The sequence below is a fragment of the Odocoileus virginianus genome, chromosome 6 (genome assembly GCF_023699985.2).
Source record: "Odocoileus virginianus isolate 20LAN1187 ecotype Illinois chromosome 6, Ovbor_1.2, whole genome shotgun sequence".
Taxonomy (NCBI): Eukaryota; Metazoa; Chordata; class Mammalia; order Artiodactyla; family Cervidae; genus Odocoileus; species Odocoileus virginianus.
In genome coordinates this window covers 88548753-88568800 of record NC_069679.1, presented here as the reverse complement: position 1 = coordinate 88568800, position 20048 = coordinate 88548753, and the positions used below count along the sequence as shown (strand labels likewise).

General features: G+C 52.2%; 1 protein-coding gene and 1 long non-coding RNA gene across 5 annotated transcripts in view; one reads left to right on the top strand and one right to left on the bottom strand.

Moving 5' to 3' along the window:
• Nucleotides 1–4191: 4191 nt before the first annotated feature.
• LOC139035707 (uncharacterized) lies at nt 4192–7232 on the bottom strand. Its single transcript, XR_011488421.1, has 3 exons — nt 6822–7232; nt 6393–6477; nt 4192–4794 (listed from the first exon to the last, which is right to left on the bottom strand). It is a non-coding gene; the product is annotated as an uncharacterized lncRNA (long non-coding RNA).
• An 11520-nt stretch (nt 7233–18752) lies between these two features.
• TTC7B (tetratricopeptide repeat domain 7B) overlaps nt 18753–20048 on the top strand; it is a 267917-nt gene continuing 266621 nt past the window's right edge. For 2 of the 4 annotated variants that reach the window (XM_070469788.1, XM_070469789.1), the window contains exon 1: nt 18753–18989. In XM_070469788.1, coding sequence (XP_070325889.1) covers nt 18869–18989 — 121 coding nt within the window. In that variant the 5' untranslated portion in view covers nt 18753–18868. The remainder of the gene's footprint in view (nt 18990–20048) is intronic. The other 2 variants (XM_070469791.1, XM_070469790.1) reach the window with 1 other exon arrangement.

The following is a 20048-nucleotide window of genomic DNA, read 5'->3' as shown; positions in this document are numbered from 1 at the left end:
TTGTTTTTGCTTTGGCTCCATCCCTTCATTCTTTCTGGAGTTATTTCCTCTGATCTCCAGTAGCATATTGGGCACCTACCTCCTGGGGAGTTCCTCTTTCAGTATCCTATCATTTTGCCTTCTCATACTGTTCACGGGGTTCTCAAGGCAAGAATACCGAAGTGGTTTGCCATTCCCTTCTCCAGTGGACCACATTCTGTCAGACCTCTCCACCATGGCCCTACCGTCTTAGGTGGCCCCACAGGGCATGGCTTAGTTTCACTGAGTCAGACAAGGCTGTGGTCCTGTGATCAGATTGGCTAGTTTTCTGTGATTGTGGTTTCAGTCTGTCTGCCCTCTGATGCCCTCTCACAACACCTACCATCTTACTTGGCTTTTCTTACCTTGGACGTGGGTATCTCTTCACCGCTGCTCCAGCAAAGCGCAGCCACTGCTCCTTAGCTTGGGCGAGGGGTATACAGCATAGGTATAGAGCAGTATGTTTAAGTATATAGCAGTATATATAGGTATATAGCAGCATGCGTAGGTATTTATTTAGGGGTATGCATACATGTATAGCAGCATGTGTAGGTGTATAGTGGTATATATAGGTATATGGGGGTATGCGTAAAAATGGGCTCAATAAAGGACAGAAATGGTATGGACCTAACAGAAGCAGAAGATATTAAGAAGAGGTGGCAAGAATACACAGAAGAACTGTACAAAAATGATCTTCATGACCCAGAAAATCACAATGGTGTGATCATTCACCTACAGCCAGACATCCTGGAATGTGAAGTCAAGTGGGCCTTAGAAAGCATCACTATGAACAAAGCCAGTGGAAGTGATGGAATTCCAGTTGAGCTATTTCAAATCCTGAAAGATGATGCTGTGAAAGTGCTGCACTCAATATGCCAGCAAATTTGGAAAACTCAGCAGTGCCCACAGGACTGGAAAAGGTCCGTTTTCATTCCAATCCCAAAGAAAGGCAATCCCAAAGAATGTTCAAACTACCGCACAATTGCACTCATCTCACACGCTAGTAAAGTAATGCTCAAAATTCTCCAAGCCAGGCTTCAGCAATACGTGAACCGAGAACTTCCAAGTGTTCAAGCTGGTTTTAGAAAAGGCAGAGGAACCAGAGATCAAATTGCCAATATCCGCTGGGTCATTGAAAAAGCAAGAGAGTTCCAGAAAAGCATCTATTTCTGCTTTATTGACTACGCCAAAGCCTTCGACTGTGTGGATCACGACAAAGTGTGGAAAATTCTGAAGGAGATGGGAATACCAGACCACCTGACCTGCCTCTTGAGAAACCTGTATGCAGGTCAGGAAGCAACAGTTAGAACTGGACATGGAACAACAGACTGGTTCCAAATAGGAAAAGGAGTACATCAAGGCTGTATATTGTCACCCTGCTTATTTAACTTATATGCAGAGTACATCATGAGAAACGCTGGGCTGGAAGAAGCACAAGCTGGAGTTAAGATTGCTGGGAGAAATATCAATAACCTCAGATATGCAGATGACACCACTCTTATGGCAGAAAGTGAAGAGGAACTAAAAAGCCTCTTGATGAAAGTGAAAGAGGAGAGTGAAAAAGTTGGCTTAAAGCTCAACATTCAGAAAACTAAGATCATGGCATCTGGTCCCATCACCTCATGGGAAATAGATAGGGAGACAGTGGAAACAGTGACAGACTTTATTTTTTGGGGCTCCAAAATCACTGCAGATGGTGACTGCAGCCATGAAATTAAAAGATGCTTACTCCTTGGAAGGAAAGTCATGACCAACCTAGATAGCATATTAAAAGCAGAGACATTACTTTGCCAGCAAAGGTCCGTCTAGTCAAGGCTATGGTTTTTCCAGTGGTCATGTATGGATGTGAGAGTTGGACTATGAAGAAAGCTGAGTGCTGAAAAATTGATGCTTTTGAACTGTGGTGTTGGAGAAGACTTGAGAGTCCTTTGGATTGCAAGAAGATCCAACCAGTCCATCCTGAAGGAGAAAAGTCCTGGGTGTTCTTTGGAAGGACTGATGCTGAAGCTGAAACTCCAATGCTTTGGCCACCTCATGTGAAAAGTTGACTCATTGGAAAGGACCCTGATGCTGGGAGGATTGGGGGAAGGAAGAGAAGGGGGTGACAGAGGATGAGATGGCTGGAGGGCATCACCAACTCGATGGGCATGAGTTTGAGTAAACTCCGGGAGCTTCTGATGGACAGGGAGGCCTGGCGTGCTGCGATTCATGGGGTCGCAAAGAGTCAGACACGACTGAGTGACTGAACTGAACTGAACTGTAGGTATATAGCCGTATATATAGGTATATAGCGGTATGTATAGGTATATGGTGGTATATATAGGTATATAGGGGTATGTGTAGGTATATAGCGGTATATATAGGTATATGGTGGTATGCGTAGGTATATAGCAGTATGCGTGGGTATATAGCGGTATGCGTAGGTATATAGCGGTATGTGTAGTTATATGGCAACATATATAGGTATATAGTGGCATGTATAGGTATATGGCAGTATATATAGGTATATAGTGGTATGTGTAGGTATATAGAGGTATGTACAGGTATATGGCAGTATATAGAGGTGTATAGTGGTATGTATAGGTATATGGTGTTGTATATAGGTATATAGCAGTATGCATAGGTATATGGCAGTATATATAGGTATATGGTGGTATGCGTAGGTATATAGCGGTATGCGTATGTCAGTCCCAGTCTCCAAATTTATCCCTCCATGAGTCCAATCTGGATGTCATAACCAGGCAGAGAGGGACAGAGCTGCCGTGAGAGGAGCGCCAGGACAGTAGACTGTCATGCCCCTACTTCCTTAGAACTAGATTCAAAACATTCCCTGAACAACTGGTAAGGCAGACAGTCTGCCCTGAGCATGACGAAGGTGAGCAGAGACCCCCCCCCCAGGGATGACGTTGTTATCCCAGATCCCAAAGGGGTGTGAGCAGCGGGCATCAAGTTCGTTGAGTAGCTGTGTGTGCCCACTCATGCAGGCCAGCAGGCCTGTGGGGGTCGGGGGCCTGCAGCCCTGACCTGCGGCCTGACTCCATCCCCAGGCCCCTCTGAGCAGTAAGTCCCACGGTGGGGGTGGCCCTGCTAATGTGCAAGGAGTGGGGGAGAGCAGATCTTTGAGAAGCGCCTTCTTTGTACTGAAGGGAATGCAGCAAGGAGTAAGGCTATCAAGCTGGTTTTGTGCTTCTGAAGCTCCTTTTTACTCCCCCACCTTTGCCCCACCCCACCCTGGGTTGGGTGCCTGTCTATGGTGGTGCAGAATGACCATCAAGACATTGCATCCAACAATGAGGGTTTTATTCTGAGAAGAGATAGAAAAAGGCTCCATAGACACCAGATATTAATTTCCATCCATGAGAAAGAAAGGAATGCAAACTACAGCAAAGTTCTGTTGATTCATCAGTCTATTGACACTCAAACCCACGGCTCTTTGCCTTCCCAACTTGAAAGAACATGACTCATTTGCCTCAAAGGTCTCATCCCTTCTCCCAACCATTCATGCACCTTACTTCTGGAGCAGTGATTATGTAGCTGCTGTGATTAGGGGTGCATACAGGCTGCCCGAGGAGTCCTCTTCCAGGCGACCCAGCTTCACAGGAGCAAGCTGATCTGCTCAACATGGGCCATGTGTGAGCTAACAAGTTTTCCTAATTTTTCTGTGAAATCAAGGCCACTGCTTGAACTTATAAACACAGTCTGCCTCTTATGTGTGAAATAGCTAAAGATCAAACTCAGACTATTGTCAGGAACATGAAAGAAAAATTGGCAAACTCCTGAGTCATCGTGTAGTTTTATAGCTTTCTTTTCAAAGGCACTTAAAAAAAACAAAACAAAACACTTCAAACAAACGAACAATACCCTACTCCCTGATGACTGTCCTTTGATAAATGAATGTTTCCTGAGGTTTTAGGCTGGGGTCTGAGCTTTTCTGTGATGTCATGGAGGCAGACAGCCCCTCCACGTGAAACCTGCCAGATGCCAGGGGAGGCTCTGAGGCTCAATGCAGCTGAGTTTCTGGACACTGCGCAGCTGGCTGCTAAGCAGAAAGGGGTGTCTGGACCCTCCCACTCTGAGGTACATTGGGGTCAGGAAATATTTACAAGGAAACTGAGGCTCAGAAAGACTAATTGACTTACCATAGTCTGGTAGAAAGACGCTCAAAGACAGCACTACCCTGGACATCATGTTGGTTTATTGTTGATGTTCGTTTTTTTTTTATTTTTAGAAATTTTCCTAAGAGAGAAAAAGACAGACCTCATTCCCAGCCTGTATACAGAAATCCCAAATGGATACGCCACAGAAAGAGCGTGGGTGACTTAGAGCTCAGCTTCTGGACGAGGGGTGGCCCAGCGCTGATTCTGTCTGCTCACAGCTCCCCGCGGCCCATCATTTCACCCCATGCAGCCAGACCACGCTGACCGGAGCGCCCACCCTTGTCAGGAGGGGGCTCTGCAGCTTTCCTGCTTTTGGACAGGTGGACAGAAGCCTGGACGAAAGTGGGACTTCTGCCTCCTGGCCGGCCCAGAAACAGCCCTGTGTGCCCTGGGGTCCTGGGTCTCCGGGCACAGAAGGCCAGATGAGGGCGCCTCCAGGAGCCCAGGAAGCTCGGGCCTCACTCTTCCCTGCTCAGAGGGGAACGAGGGAGCCTGAGCTGCGTCTCCACGCAAGGAGCACCGATATGTCTGCGGAGGGGCAGCCGGGCCCGCAGGTTCTCCGGGTGGTGTCAGCTCCTGGGTGAGGGCCTGGGCTCCAGCTGGGTTCACGGTCAGCTGCCTGTAATCAGTGAAATGAGAACACTCCCTCACACCGCATTCGAAAATGAACACAGCATGGTTTAAAGGCCTAAATTGAGACATGACACCAAATAACTCCTAGAAGAAAGCATAGGTGAAAAAACATGATGTGACATAAATTCTGGCAATATTTTCTTAGATCAGTCTCCCAAAGCAACAATAAAACAAATGGGACTTAATCAAACTTATAAACTTTTGCACAGCAAAGGAAACCATTGGGGAAAAAAAGAAAACTGAAAAAAGGCAACCAACAGAATGTGAGAAAACAGCTCATACAATGCTACAAAAAAATAAAAATTAAAAAAAAAAAACAGGCAGATTTTAATAGCCATTTCTTGAAAGAGGACATACAGATGACCAGTAAGCACAGGAGAAGATGCTCAACATCGCTAATTACTAGAGAAATGCAAATAAAAAATACAATGAGGTACCACTTCACACCAGTCAGAACGGCCATCATTAGCAAGTCTATGAATAACAAGTGCTGGAGGGGTGTGGAGGACTGGGGCCCTCCCACACTGTGGGTGGGGATGGAAGGTGGTGCAGCCACGACGTGAAACAGCGTGGAGGGTCCTCAGAAAACTAGAAACAGAATCACCATGTGATCTGGCTACCCCACTCCTGCGCATGTATCTGGACAAAATTACAATTCAAGAAGATCCACGCACCCCTTTGTTCTTCAGAGCACTATTCACAGTAGCTTAGACTACTGGAATAGTCTAATGGAAATAACCTAAATGTTTATTGACAGATGAATGGATAAAAAAGATGTGGTACATGTGTAAGATGGAATACTGCTCAGCCATAAAAAGGAATAAAGTAACGCCGCTTGCAGCAGTGTGGATGGAACTAGAGACGAGCATCCTGAGAAGTAAGTCAGAGAGACAGCCGCTGCATGACATCACCTAATGTGGAATCTAAAATGTGACACAAATGAGCCTGTTTGTGAAACAGAAACAGAACCAGGGACATCGTGAATAGACTGGTGGTTGCCAAGGGTAAGGGCGGGGGGAGAGGGTTGGACTGGCTGTTTGGGATGAGCAGATGCAAACCGGTGTATGTAGGATGGATGAACAAGGTCCTCCCGTATAGCACAGCAGACTATATTCAATATCCTGTGATAAACCATAATGGAAAAGAATATGAAAAAGAACATATTTATGTATAAGTGAATCACTTTTCTATACAGCAGTAATTAACACAACATTGTAATTCAACTATAACCAAAAATAAATTTAGAAAGAATAATCACAATAAAAAAGATGTCCATCACAATAAAAAAGATGCGTATACACATACAATGGAATATTACTCAGCATGAAAAAAATAAAATGTCATTTACAACAACATGGATGACCCTATAGAATATTATGATGAACGAAATAAATCAGACAAAGAAAGAGAAATACTATATGATATAACTTTTATGTGAAATCTAAAAAAATAATACAAATGAATCTATATACAAAACAGAAAAAGACTGGCAAAGACAGAAAACAAAATCATGGTTGCCGAATGGAAAGGGAGTGGGGAGAGACGAGTTAGGAGCATGGGGTTAGCAGATAGAAGCCACCACACCTGAAATAGGTAAGCGGCCAGGACTCACTGTAGACCACAGGGAAGTGTGTCTAGTGTCCTGTAATAACCCATAACGGAATACAATCTGTGGAAAAACAAACAAACTTGAATCATTATGCTGTAGCCCTGAAACAAACGTGATAGAAAGAAAGAAAAGAAATAAAGGAAACCCATCCACAATTAAATGACACATCAGGTGAAGGCCTGCTGGGGCTGGAATCAGGGGCGCGCTCAGGCTCCTGAGAAGCTGACCAGTCAGAGCTCTGAAAGCCTCACCTCCCCGCCTGACCCACCCTCCGCTTCCACAAAGGAAAAGCCCAGCATTCTCGAGCGAAAAGCTCAGAAAGCAGCACAGGAAAGAAGCCAGACTCGCAGGAAACCCTCGAAGCCATTGCTGTGATCCCTGGTAACCCTGTGCCGGGCTCTGACCTGCACGCGACCCTCTCCTCCTGAAGCCCCGGGACGCGGCCCCCTTCCTGCTCCAGGGCTAGCCCGCCAGGACCGGCCCCACTCTGGGAACCTTCATCCCTCAGCCCTGATCGTTGTTAGAAGCCACAGAGCCCAGCCCTGGCTCATTTAGGCGGAAATGGAATTAATCTCATGAGGCTCACAATCTCCGGGGGCGGTGGGATGGGGGGCGGGATGCCGGCCAGGCTGGGAAGTGGGGCTGCTAGCAGCAGAGGCTAGCGGTCCTCCCCGGGACCCTTCCGGGAAGGAGAAGGCGTGGCCAGGCTGCTGGGTGTGGGCGCCAGGTGCCCGGATCCCCCGCCCCTCGCCGCAGCCGGAGCGAAGCAGCAGCACTGCCTCCCGGGAGCGAGGGCAGCAGTAATTCCATTTTTTTTCCTCCCTGCCTTCTCTGACCGGCACCGTCTCTGAGTTCGATAACAGTCACTCAGGCAAAGTACTGATGAGAACTTTCTTATGATGAGAACTTTTAAGATTTACTCTGGTAGCCACTTGCAAATACACAAACAATATTAACCACAGTCACTGTATCATATATTACATCCCATGACTTACTTATACCTGGAAATTGATCTCAAACCTCTGTCCCACGTCACCAAACCCCCAGCCCTGCAACCACCCATCTGTTTGTGAGCTTTGTTTTGTTTTAGAGTCCATCACATGGTATTTATCTTTCTATGTCTGACATTTCATTTAGCATAACACCCTCAAGGTACATATCCATGTTGTTGCAAATGGCAAGATTTCATTATTTTTTTTTACAGCTGAGTGATATATATTATAACACACACATATATCTTGCATTTAAAATTTTATTTATCCATTGATCTGTGTGTGGACAGTTAGGCTGTTTTCATGTCTCGGTTATTATTGAAAATGAAGCTGCCGTGAACACAGGGTGCATGTATCCTTTCTAATTAGTGTTTTCATTTTCTTCAGATAAATACCAGGAGTGGAATTACTGGATCATATCATGGTGAAATGATATCTTTCTTACAAAAAAAATATCTGGGTGGGGTGAGGACCAGGGTAACATCTGTCACACTCCTTCAGTGAGAGAAACATTCAAACCATCCATTCCCACTACAGTTCATCAGAAATAAAATAACTTCCTAGCATAGACAGTGCTGTCAGCATCTTTTTACTGATCACAGACTATTCTGGGCAGTAGTTTGAAAATGAAACTGCTTTATTAGAAGCTTACAAGAGGAGGAAGAAAGGCCTGAGGTTGACTGCCTTGCTGCAGCGATAGCCCGGGGCTGTGACCCAAGGTCATGAGAGTGAGTCCCCTGCAGCAGTGATCTGCAAGCTCAGGGCTCACATAACCCTGGGCTGGTCACTGGGGCTGCTTCCCTGCCTGTGAAACAAAGTTGAACCCCTCAAGAGTCCTTGGTGGCAAATCTGAGGAATCCACATGGGTTAGCCAGGAGGATTTTAGAGCAAAACAGAGCCAGCCTCTGTTTGCTATTAGAGAATTCAGGCTGGGGCCTCTCCTGCTCCCTGAGGGCTGGAAGGCAGCAGCGCCTCAGGCGGGTTGTGCAAGAGATCCTCTCTTTAGCTAACGACCCGTGAGCCAGCACCAGAGGCCGAGTTAAGTCTGAGAGGGAGGCAGGGCGGGAAGGGCCTCGAGGATGGTTCCCTTCCCGCCTCCCATCCCGGGACCTGTGTCTGCCCCTCTCCTCCTCCTGCAGACCGGCTTCCTCTGCTCCCCAGGCCGAGGGGCAGGACAACGCTGCCCTGGGTACCAAGTTCATCCTCAGCATGTGGTCACGCAGAGAAACCATCTCAGCCGGTTCTAGGAAAGGGTGGCCGCCGGTGCATCTCTGGTCCAGTTACCCAGAGCCAAAACCAGTGGTGCTGTGAGGAGCCCAGGGGTTTCATGGTCAGAGCAGGGGAGGCGTTCCATAATCATCTCCCCGAGAAGGACCAGACCACGGGCCCCGCCTAGACCACGGGCCCCGACCAGACCACGGGCCCCGACCAGACCATGGCCCCGCCCAGACCACGGGCCCCGCCCAGACCACGGCCCCGACCGGACCATGGCCCCGCCCAGACCATGGGCCCTGCCCAGACCACGGCCCCGACCAGACCATGGCCCCGCCCAGACCACGGGCCCCGCCCAGACCACGGCCCCGACCAGACCAGGCCCGACCAGACCACGGCCCCTACCAGACCACGGGCCCCGCCCAGACCACGGGCCCCGCCCAGACCACGGCCCCGACCAGACCATGGCCCCGCCCAGACCACGGGCCCCGCCCAGACCACGGCCCCGACCAGACCACGGCCCCGCCTAGCCCTGATGTTCTGAGACCACGGGAGTGAATGGATTGTAGATCAGTTCTCCAGATTGTTCTGAGACTGTCTCCAGGGTCATGATGAGCTGATTAAAGTCAGTTCTCAGGGAGGAGACATATGTACACCTAATTCATGTTGTTGCATGGCAGAAATCAAACCAATATTGTAAAGCAATCATCCTTCAATTAAAAATGTATAAATTTTTAAAAATTAGGCAAAGAGTTAAAAAAAATCATAGTAGCAAATCAGTTCTCAAACTTGAGGGTGCATCATAACCATCAGGAGGATTTGTTAATACGGACGTTGTTAAGTCGCTCAGTTGTGTCTGACCTGTGCGACCCCATGGACTGTAGTCCACCAGGCTCCGCCGTCCCTGGGATTCTCCAGGCAAGAACACTGGAGTGGGTTGCCATTTCCTTCTCCAATGTGTGAAAGTGAAAAGTGAAAGTGAAGTCCCTCAGTCTTGCCCAACTCTTAACGACTCCATGGACCGCAGCTGCAGCCTACCAGGCTCCTCCGTCCATGGGATTCTCCAGGCAAGAGTACTGGAGTGGGGTGCCATTGCCTTCTCTGGAAAACATGGATTACTGGATCCCAAACCATAGTTTCTGATTCAGTAGGTCTGGAGGGGCACAGTCTAAGAATTTGCACTTGTAACAAGCTCTGAAGATACTTTAGATGCCTGGTTCTCAAAATGGGGTCCACATTGCTGGCCCTGCCAGTTTCTTGAATCTGCAGGTTCCAGAGTCAGGACTGGAGACCAGGGGTGGAGCCCGTGTGTGCAACCAGCACTGAGTCCCTCTGTGCACTGCCGTTTGAGAATCGACAGTTTTAAAATGTCTTAAAACCTCAGAAATGTCTTTGGTCCCGGCCTTGAGTGTCACCGTGGGGAAAAAAAATGTGACCAGCAGAAGGATGTATGGAAACTGAATGAAACTGGTAGTCGCTCAGTCGTGTCCGACTCTGTGTGACCCCACGGACTGCAGCCCGCCAGGCTCCTCTGTCCATGGGATTCTCCAGGCAAGAACACTGGAGTGGGTTGGTCTTTCCTTCTCCCCGGATCTTCCCCATCCAGGAACTGAACCCAGGTCTCCCGCATTGCAGGCAGATTTTTCAAACTAACTGAGTCCCAAGAATAATACTGGAGTGGGTTGCCATCCCCAGGGAGGCCCCAGGATGTATGTTCAGTGTCCTTAAACTGTTAAAGTGGTAATTAGTGTTTGGATTAAGCAAAACAAACTTTGCACTTTCACTAAAGAAAAGGCGGTTAACCTCAGGATGGTGAATCCAGCCTTTGCGGCGGGTGAGAACCCCTTTTTTCTGGGCATTTTCATTTCTCCCTTCTGAATGAGACAGACAGCGCGAGGTTCGCTGGTAACTGAAGGCGGGACCAGGCTCTCGAGCCGGGGGTTAGACTGCCTCCGGCCGCCCCGCCCCGAGGGCGGCACAGCCTGGGGGCCGCCAATGAGGAGCCGAGGGCTCCGTGACGTCATCGGTAGGCCCGCTCATTGGTTGCCACCGCGCGGCGCGGGCCCGCCCCTCATTAGCGCTCGGGAGCTGAGAGCGGCTTGACCCTTCACCCGCGCCCGCGGGACCCTAGGCGAACAGCAGGTCTCTCCGAAGGGAAGCCCCGCTTTCTGACAAAGTGCTGCTTTTCTGCGCCGACCTTTGACCGCTGTGCTGCTGAGGTTCAGCTGGTGTCTTCAGCCTTTCCTAGATACCTGGCAGATCGCACTCATTTCCCATTTACTTTAATCATGTCTTTAAACGAGTTTTGTCTTGCTTCGCGGTGGATGAATTCCTCAAGCCCGGATTTACTGTGGCATGCTCGTGACATCTGTCCCACACTTAACCTGGGAATTAACAAGCTGGTGCCCAGAGAGGGGCTATGAGACGTTCACACAGCTGCTTAGTTGCAGAGATGCAAGTCAGATTCAGGGCTCCTAACTCCAGCTGCAGGGTGGAGGGCCTGCACCACCCGGCCCCCACGCCCACAGAGCAGCATCGCAGTCCAGGAACCTCACCTACAGGGGCTCCACATACCAATAAGGGATGATCCGGGTTTCCTCACGTTGTAGCAACTGCTTAACTCTTCCTTTGATAGGACGGACTCGTGGATGGCAGGGTAGTGCGCTCACGTTGCAGATGAAGAAATTGATGGGGATTTGATCACAAGCCAGTTGGTGTTGCGTAGACGCAGGACCTGATGCAGGTCTTCTGCTCTCCTCCCGGGATGAGCCCCAAAGGCTGAAAAGAATGGCAAGCTTATGAGCCCCCAGGGAAAGTTCAGTGTAGTGAGCATGCATTCAGTACTGTAAGCATCTGATGTGGGAGTAAGGAGACAATGCAAAGTGTGTGTCTGCTTCTCTGCTGGCCAGTGGTTCAGAGAGAGAGAGAGAGCTCAGTCGTGTCTGAGTCTTTGCGACCCTATGGACTGTGGTCCACCAGGCCCCTCTGTCCGTGGGATTCTCAGGCAAGAACACTGCAGTGGGCTGCTATTTCCTCCTCCAGGGGATCTTCACAACCCAGGGATCGAACCCTCATCTCCTGCCGGCGTCTCCTGCAGTGGTGGGTGGATTCTTAACTACTTGGGCCACCTGGGAACTGCCCACCCAGCAGTTCACATAAGCCCTCATCCTCAGCCTCTCTGACCAACAGGTGCTTTGCTACAGGGAAAGGAGACCAAGCTGCGGATTTTTTTCCCTCCGACATTGAGGGTGTTCCAGAGCTTGATGTGTCTGAATGCCATGACCCTGTTTTGAGTCAAGGATCTTTGAAAACTCAGGACCACTATTTTAGTTGGGGAGACTCGGCCAGTGGGCTGGACTTGAAATCCTCTTTCAAGACTTGGCTCCCTCTGTGATTTTGTGAAAGCTTACCCCCCAATTCCCCACTCCCCCAGGGTGGGTCAAAGGCTCTCCCGGCCCCCAGTGCTCATCTGACTCCAACTGCGGTGCTGTTGTTCACTTCTTCGTCCCTTTTCTCAACTAGATTATGAGTTCTGAGGGATGGCGCCATACCTCAGATTACAATTTTGTGTCCTCAGGGTCTAACACTGTCCGATACATTGTAGATGCTCAATAAATGTTGAACTGAACTGTGGAAACCTTGCATGCTAGTGGCCTTGTGCAGGAGACGATTACTTGCAATTCCCAACAGAAGCAGATTTTGTGTCTGTGAGACTCACTGACACAGAATGAGAATTCTCATTCTTTTTTATTCGTAAAGTGTCAAATGAAAACTTCACAACTGTTTGCTAATACAACTCCATAAAAGCAACCAAGATCCCTTGTGCTTACCTAATTCCTGATTGCCCTTTAAAACTCCAGAAGTGTGAACCAACTGCATTATTCAAATCAAACCACTCCATGTGTTTCCTTCTGTTCCCGGTCAGCTAGGAAGCTCAAAAATCATCCTAGTTACACTCTTAAGAACAGTCTCCTCCCTGGTGATGGTACAGTGTTCTCCCCTATATCTGTGAAGTTTCTGATTTTGCTTTGCTGTTCATTTAGACATATAGGTGGGTATTTTAACATAAGTCCACTCTTTGTCTTTCTGGAAGAAGTTCAGACAGGTGATGCATAGGGTAACAGGAGAGTGTCCCCAGAACTCTAAGTGTGGAAAAAACACTCACGAAAATAAGGGATTTCCGTCATACAGTCTAAACCGAAAACCAACTTGATCTTATATGGTGTCCAAAGCCTAGGCAAGGTCATCATGAATGTAAATGCAAAGTTGCAGAGCGGGTCTGGCCTTATCCAGGGCAGGTGTACACGGCTCTGTGACACGTGGATGGTCTCAGCCCTGGAGGTGGCTCAGGAATGGGACAAGAAGACGCAGAGCTCTTCCAGGGTTTGGATAGTGACCTTCTTGAGGCTTTCCTCTCTCTCTCCCAAGTCCATTCTCACCAAGCAGCCACTTCCACTTTACAAGCATCGTGGCAGTGGGACTGGGTCCCTGGGTAAGGGATGCTGGGAGATGGCTTCCATTCTAAATGGAAGTTGGCATGAAGTATAAGCAACGGCCTCTGTGGGCTTAATGAGTGGGAGTAGGTGGAAGGCAGCCTGGAGCACCCGCGTGTCTCCGGACTTGCAAAGCTGAAGGGCACGCAGGCATGTGGTTTGCACCCTTGCCCCGCGCTGTGCTGGGTCCCTCCTCCAGCAGCCGGCCAGCCTCCTTTCTCCGGCTGCTCCTCCGAGACACGGGGAACACCGGCTTCCGTGCCTGCCGTGGAAGCGCTCCGCGAGGAGCCCGCCGGCTTGTTCGTGCAGTAGAACCACAGAGCACGGCTCCAGGCGCAGCAGGCGGCCCTTGGGAAGAAGGTCAGAGGATCCCAGGGCACTTTAAGGCGGTGGGAGAGAGGCACAGAACCATCTTGAGTCATCCTCAGAAACCCTGCTCAAAACAGCGGCCATTATGCAGTTTTTCTAAACAGCAGCCTCATTCGTAAAAGCAATCCTGAGCCCTGGAAGTATGACAAACCTGGCGGATGGATAATACTCCATGCCACGGAGAGTCACACACTACAGGAGGGGAAGGAACCAGGGCTGCGCTCAACAGGGCAGATCCAGGAGAGTAATGAGCAGCGAAACAAGCCATAGACAGGACGCCGCTCCGGCAAGTGTGCACCTGTGCACTCACCTCCCGGGGGTGGCAGGAAACGGGTCTGGGGATAAAACTACTTAAAAGGTGAAATAAGGGTGTAATAAACACTCAAGTCTGGAGGAGAAAATGGCAGCCCACTCCAGTGTTCTTGCCTGGAGAAGCCCATGGACAGAGGAGTCTGGCGGGCTACAGTCCATGGGGTTGCAAGAGTCAGACACGACCTAGCAACCAAACCACCAAACTCAAAAGTCAGCCGAATGAGGGTGTAATAAGCACAAAAACAAAATAAGGGTGTAATAAACACAAAAACAAAATAAGGGTGTAATAAGCACAAAAACAAAATAAGGGTGTAATAAGCACAAAAAGCAACCAAAATAAGGCTGTAATAAATGCAAAAATCAAACTCGTGGTTAACTCTGAGATGGTCAGGTGGTTCCCTGGTGTTCACTTTATTATTTTATTATACAGGCGCCTCTTGATTACATGTGTCTTTGTAGGGGTCAAAAACCTCACAATTAAAGGCGTTCAGAGGCTGAGGTTTCCTGTTGGTCACAAATGTTGCCGAGTTCCCGCCCACAGGGTCAGCGGGGCATGGTTCCCGCCCCTGGGCTCAGGCAGGTCAAAGGTCAGCAGGGATTGTTCTGGAGGCCCCCTGAGCCCCTCTGCCATTTCCAGGTTTCCATCGCCTCCTAACCCTGCCCCACGCGCTTCAGCGAGCTGCCTGCCTCCAGCCCCACCACCCTCCTTCTCCACACGCACCCATTCAACTGGGTGTTCGCTGGGCACCTTCTACATGCTGGGCGCCATTCTCAGTGCTGGGTCCGCGGCAGTGAACAAGACCTCACAAAGGTCCCTGCCCTCCTGGAGCTGACATTCTGGTGAGGGGGACTGAGTGACTGTGACCCCAGTCGTGACCCGAGGAAGCCGACCGCTGAATGAGGGCCGGGGTGGGTTTGGACCAGGCGACTGGGAGCCTTTCCAAGGGGGTGGCCTCGGGCCAGGGACTGAAACTCTCGCTCTCACTGGAGTCTGTCCCTGGAGGCCCCCACGCCCCCAGCCTGCCCTCTGTCTGCAGCCCTCTGCTCTCCGCTCACTTCTCCCAGATTCTGGTCGTGGAGATGTGTGTGTGTTTAAGTAAAATGTAGTTTATTTGCCCTATTCTCATTCTCAAAGCTATTGCCAGGCCTTGAGGCTGGATTCAGCCTACAGGCTGTGGTTTTTTCCACTTCCTTGTCTAACCTGTAATATCAATGCCTGGTTAAAAAGATGTTGGCTTAATTACTATTATGAACACAAACGGCTTCCTACTCCTAAGGTTTCCTGAGTCCTGCCTGCAGGTAAGCTCACCTGGAAAACTGTTTTTGGATATTCTCCTCCTCCGACCACCTGTGTGTCTCTAGGTTGCTGTGGCAGCTGCCAGGTGAGCCGACAATGAAGGTGAAAGACGCTCAGTCGTGTCCGACTCTTTGTGACCCCATGGACTATACAGTCCATGGGATTGTCCAGGCCAGAATACTGGAGTGGGTAGCCTTTCCCTTCTCCAGGGGACCTTCCCCACCCAGGGATCGAACCCAGGTCTCCCGCATTGCAGGGGACTCTTTACCAGCTGAGCCACAGGGAAGGCCCCATTCATTGTTTATTTCATTCAAAAGCTCCTCCACTGTGCCAGAGCCTATGCCAGGTGCGAAGGGTACAAAGACATGGAATGATAGGTCACATTTACTGCACTCTCGCTGACTCAGACGTGAGTCTGAACAAGCTCCGGAGATGGTGATGGACAGGGGGCCTGGCGTGCTGCAGTCCATGGGTCTCAAACAGTCGGACACGGCTGAGTGACTGAACTGAACTTACGTTCGAACAACACCCTTCTAAGTTCTTTACGTGTGTTTCCTCCTTTAATTCTCCACTAACTCTATGAAGCAGGTAACACAGCTGGGGAACTTCCAGCATGGAAGACATGGAGTGAGCAAATGCTCCCCAGGCAGCATACGCTGAGTCAGGGGTCAAGCTCCATGCTGCCTTCGTGAAGACACAGGCCTTGTCTCGGAACTTATCATCTGCCAGGGAGGGATGGACGCGGATAATCTACGGACAACTGGGGCCGCCAGGGCGGATCAACACTGGTCAGGGCGTGAGAGCGTGGTCATCAGAAGCCCCATCACAGCACCTGTCGGTGAGAGCGTGGTTATCAGAAGCCCCATCACAGCACCTGTCGGTGAGAGCGTGGTCATCAGAAGCCCCATCACAGCATCTGTCGGTGAGAGTGTGGTTATCAGAAGCCCCATCACAGCACCTGTCAGGGGTTGAGCAACCCTGACCCTTGGCCTGGGTCTCAGGGAATGTGCAGGAATTCCTCTACTGGACCAGAGGAGGTGGAACACCCTGTGCAGGCCTCTGGGGAAGCAGGTGGGGGCGGGGGGTGAGGTGGCGGGGAAGACCACCGTGGGGGTGCCTGTGGATTCCTCGTGGTGGGACTAAAGCCTCAGAGCCCCAGAGGGACCCCTGCTGAAACCGGACATTCCAGCTCCCCTTCCCTCCCTCAGAGGTCCTTGGAGGTACCTGAGCTTCAGCTGGTCACATCAGAAGGCATTTCCTGATCTTCCTTCCTCATATCTTTTAAAAAAAATACTTACTTGTTTTTGGCAGTGGCAGGTCTCAGTCTCGGAATCCAGGATCTGCTGCTGCACACGGCTCTGCTAACTGTAGCCTGCGGGCCTCTCGGCTGAGATGATGTGGGATCTTAGTGTCCTGAGCGGGGATTGAACCCCAAGCCCCTGCACTGAAAGGCAGTGGTCTAGACCACCACCCGGGGAGACCCCCGTCCTCGCCTCTTCATGTCTGAGTTTCAGCTTCACCACTGGTTACCTGGGCTCCGTATCTTTTTCCCCCAAGAACAGCCCCATGGCTGCTGAGGGGATGAGAGGAACCTGCAGGCAAGCTAGAGTGAGGCTCCCTGAGGAGAGGTGAGGTCAGCCGCTGCTCCTCATAGCTGGCATTCCAGACGTCAGCTCCACCCTCAGACCCAGCACCCAGAATGTAACCCTCTCGCCGCCCCGCTCACCACCCTGGTCCACCCGGCACCGTCTCCCGCCCGGACTATTGTGTCCCCAGTCCTGCGGCCACAGTGATGCTCCTAAAATGTAGGTCATGTCATGACTGCTGCTAAGTCGCTTCAGTCGTGTCCGACTCTGTGTGATCCTACAGACGGCGGCCCGCCAGGCTCCTCCGTCCCTGGGATTCTCCAGGCAAGAACACTGGAGTGGGTTGCCATTTCCTTCTCCAATGCATGCATGCATGCCAAGTCGCTTTAGTTATTTCCGACTCTGTGCGACCCCATGGACAGCAGCCCACCAGGCTTTTCTGTCCACAGGATTCTCCAGGCAAGAATACTGGAGTGGGTTGCCGCTCTTTCGTTAAAAGTCCTGCATGGAGGCCCCATTTCACCAGAGGAAAAGCCAAAGTCTGCACAGCGGTCCTGAGACCCAACGTGAGCTGCGACTTCAACTCCCATCTCTGAATTCTCCACCCCCTACCCCCCAACCCGTTAAACACGCCCCAGGCCTCTGCTCAGGACACTTCTCACCGATACTCTTTCTCACCTGCTTCAGACCTCGGCCCAGCGCCACTTCATCGAAGCCACCGTCCTGTTTAAAATCACGCCACCCGCCACCCGCTTACATCTTTATTCTCACCGGACTCTGCTCTGTTTCTCCATTACTTTGCTGACAAAGGTCCGTCTGGTCAAGGCTGTGGTTTTCCCAGTGGTCGTGTGTGGATGTGAGAGTTGGACCGTAAAGGAAACTGAACGCCGAAGAATTGATGCTTTTGAACTGTGTGTTGGAGGAGACTCTTGAGAGTCCTTTGGACTACAAGGAGATCCAACCAGTCCATCCTAAAGGAAATCAGTCCTGGGTGTTCATTGGAAGGACTGATGTTGAAGCTTTGGCCACCTGATGAGAACCGACTCACTGAAAAAGACCCAGATCCTGGGAAAGATTGAAGGTGGGAGGAGAAGGGGACAACAGAGGATGAGATGGTTGGATGGCATCGCCGACTCAATGGACATGTGTTTGGGTGGACTCTGGGAGTTGGTGATGGACAGGGAGGCCTGGCGTGCTGCGTTCCATGGGATGACAAAGAGTCGGACACAACTGAGCGACTGAACAACTGCTTCTTCAGCTCACCACTTATCGTCTAGTTCACTATTTTGTTTTGCTTATTTAGTTGCTGCCTGGAATGTAACCAAGGAAGTTTTCTGTTGGCTTTCGGCCGTATTGCCAGCACTTACAACAGGGCCCAGCCATGGCTAAGAGATCACTACACAGCCATCGGACAGCTGAAAGAAGGCGCATTTGGACACCTGCCCTCCGCTCAACTGCGGGAGACGGTGGAGGACAGCGTGCTGCAGTCCCTGGGGTAGCAAAGAGTCGGCATGATTGAGCGACTAAACAACCTCAGCTCAGCCTGAAGGGTCAGGACAAGGAAACCCTACTGGTGACCCTGCATCCTCCTCCGAGGACCAGGTACCAGGCATCTGGGCTGGCGGTCCTTGCCTGGTTCAGTCCAGCTGGACAACAGACATTTATGGGGCCCCGGGCAGTTGCGGGGCCTGGACGCGTCTCCACCCGCTTGGGACCAGGTGCCGGGAGGCCGCTGGGGGCAGAAGGGGCCTGCTCGGGGCAGGAGCCCAGCCAGGCCCGGAAAGACGGCCCCCCAGACCTGAGAGCCAGGGCACGCTCGGGCAGGCTCCCCTTCGCGCCCGCGCCCCAGTCCGGACCGCTCCGTGACCTTCGCCAGGGTCACCGTGCCCGAGGGTCTGCAGGAGAGCCGCCCTCGTCACTGCCTCCGCAGGCCCTGCGCCGCCCTCCCGGGTCTCGGTCCCCGCCCGGCCCCGCCCGGCCCCGCGCCCGCGGTCGCCCCGAGCCGGGCCGCAGCCCCCCGGCCCGGCCTCCCGCAGCCCGGCCCGGCGGCGGCTCCGGCCCTGGCCGGCAGGGGCGCTCCTCGCGCCGGCCGCCGCCTCCGCCCCCCGAGCGGCGCGCCCGCCGCGCCGGAGCCGAGCCGAGCGGAGCCGGGCGGGGAGGGAGGCGGCGACCGCCGGCGGCCAGGCCGCGATGGCGACCAGGAAGGCGGGCTCGCGGCTGGAGACGGAGATCGAACGCTGCCGCTCCGAGAGCCAGTGGGAGCGGATCCCCGAGCTGGCGAGGCAGCTATCGGCCAAGCTCATCGCCCACGGTAGGCGCCGCGGCCTCCGTCCGGCGCCGGCCGGTCCCCCGCCGATCGCGGGGCGCGGCGCCCGGGGGCGCGCGCGGGGCCGGGGCCTCCAGGGCCGGGGTGGGGGCGCGCGATCGGCGGGGATCCGCGGCGGAAGGCTTGTGGGGGCGCCGGGGCCCCGGCGCAGGGCGGGCTCCCGGCCGAGTCGGGGTGCGGGTCTCACCGGGTCCCCGGGGTCGGGGGCCGGCCCGGGCTTCAGAGAAGTCGGGTGTGACAGGCAGGGGCGCGTCCCCAGGACTTGGCTGCGGATGTATGGGGGTCCAGACTGCGCGGGTGGTGTGCCCAAAGTCACGACGGCTTTAGGGGAGTCCTGCGAGTGAGGGGTGCTGAACGGAGACCCCTGGGACTCACGCTTTGTAAACATATGGCACCGAAGGGGCTCCAGGTGGAAGCGCAGAGTTGGGGTGTGCGGGGTGGCGGAAGGCAGGTTGAGACGTGTCCTGGGGTCCCCAGGGTGTAGAAGCTGAGGGTCTAGAGAGGTCAGGTTCGTGAACATGGGGAAAGAGAGCCAGAGGCGTCAAGAGGGAGAGTGTTGTGCAGAGGTGGGAATGTGGCCCAGGAATATTGGGGAACGGGGGTGGGTATGTGAGGGGCTCGGGGCCCAGAGGAAGAGGGGGTGGGACGGAGCCCCGAAGGAGAAGCAGCCTGGGGCCCGGAGTTAGTCTAGGACCCCTGTTGACTCAACTGGTTCTTGTACCCAATGGAATGAAAATTGCACCCAGAATCCCACTTCCCAAGGCACAGCTCCACGTGGCCTTATTTGTTTTGGAAGCAAGTATCCTTAACATTCGCTTCTCTTTTCGTGCCCGTCAAGACCGCAGGCACCAATGGACTGGCAAGGGGGCAGAGGTTTTGTCCCGTTTCGTCTCTGGCTTCCTGAGGCTGGGCAAGCACATGCTAGCCGGACAAATGAATGAGTGACACTGCTCTCAGAAAGGGCATCCCCTGTTTTCAGCCGTCTCACCTCAAACTGCCCGCAAGTGGAGAGTGATGTCATGCGCCCTCCTCAAGGATGGTTTA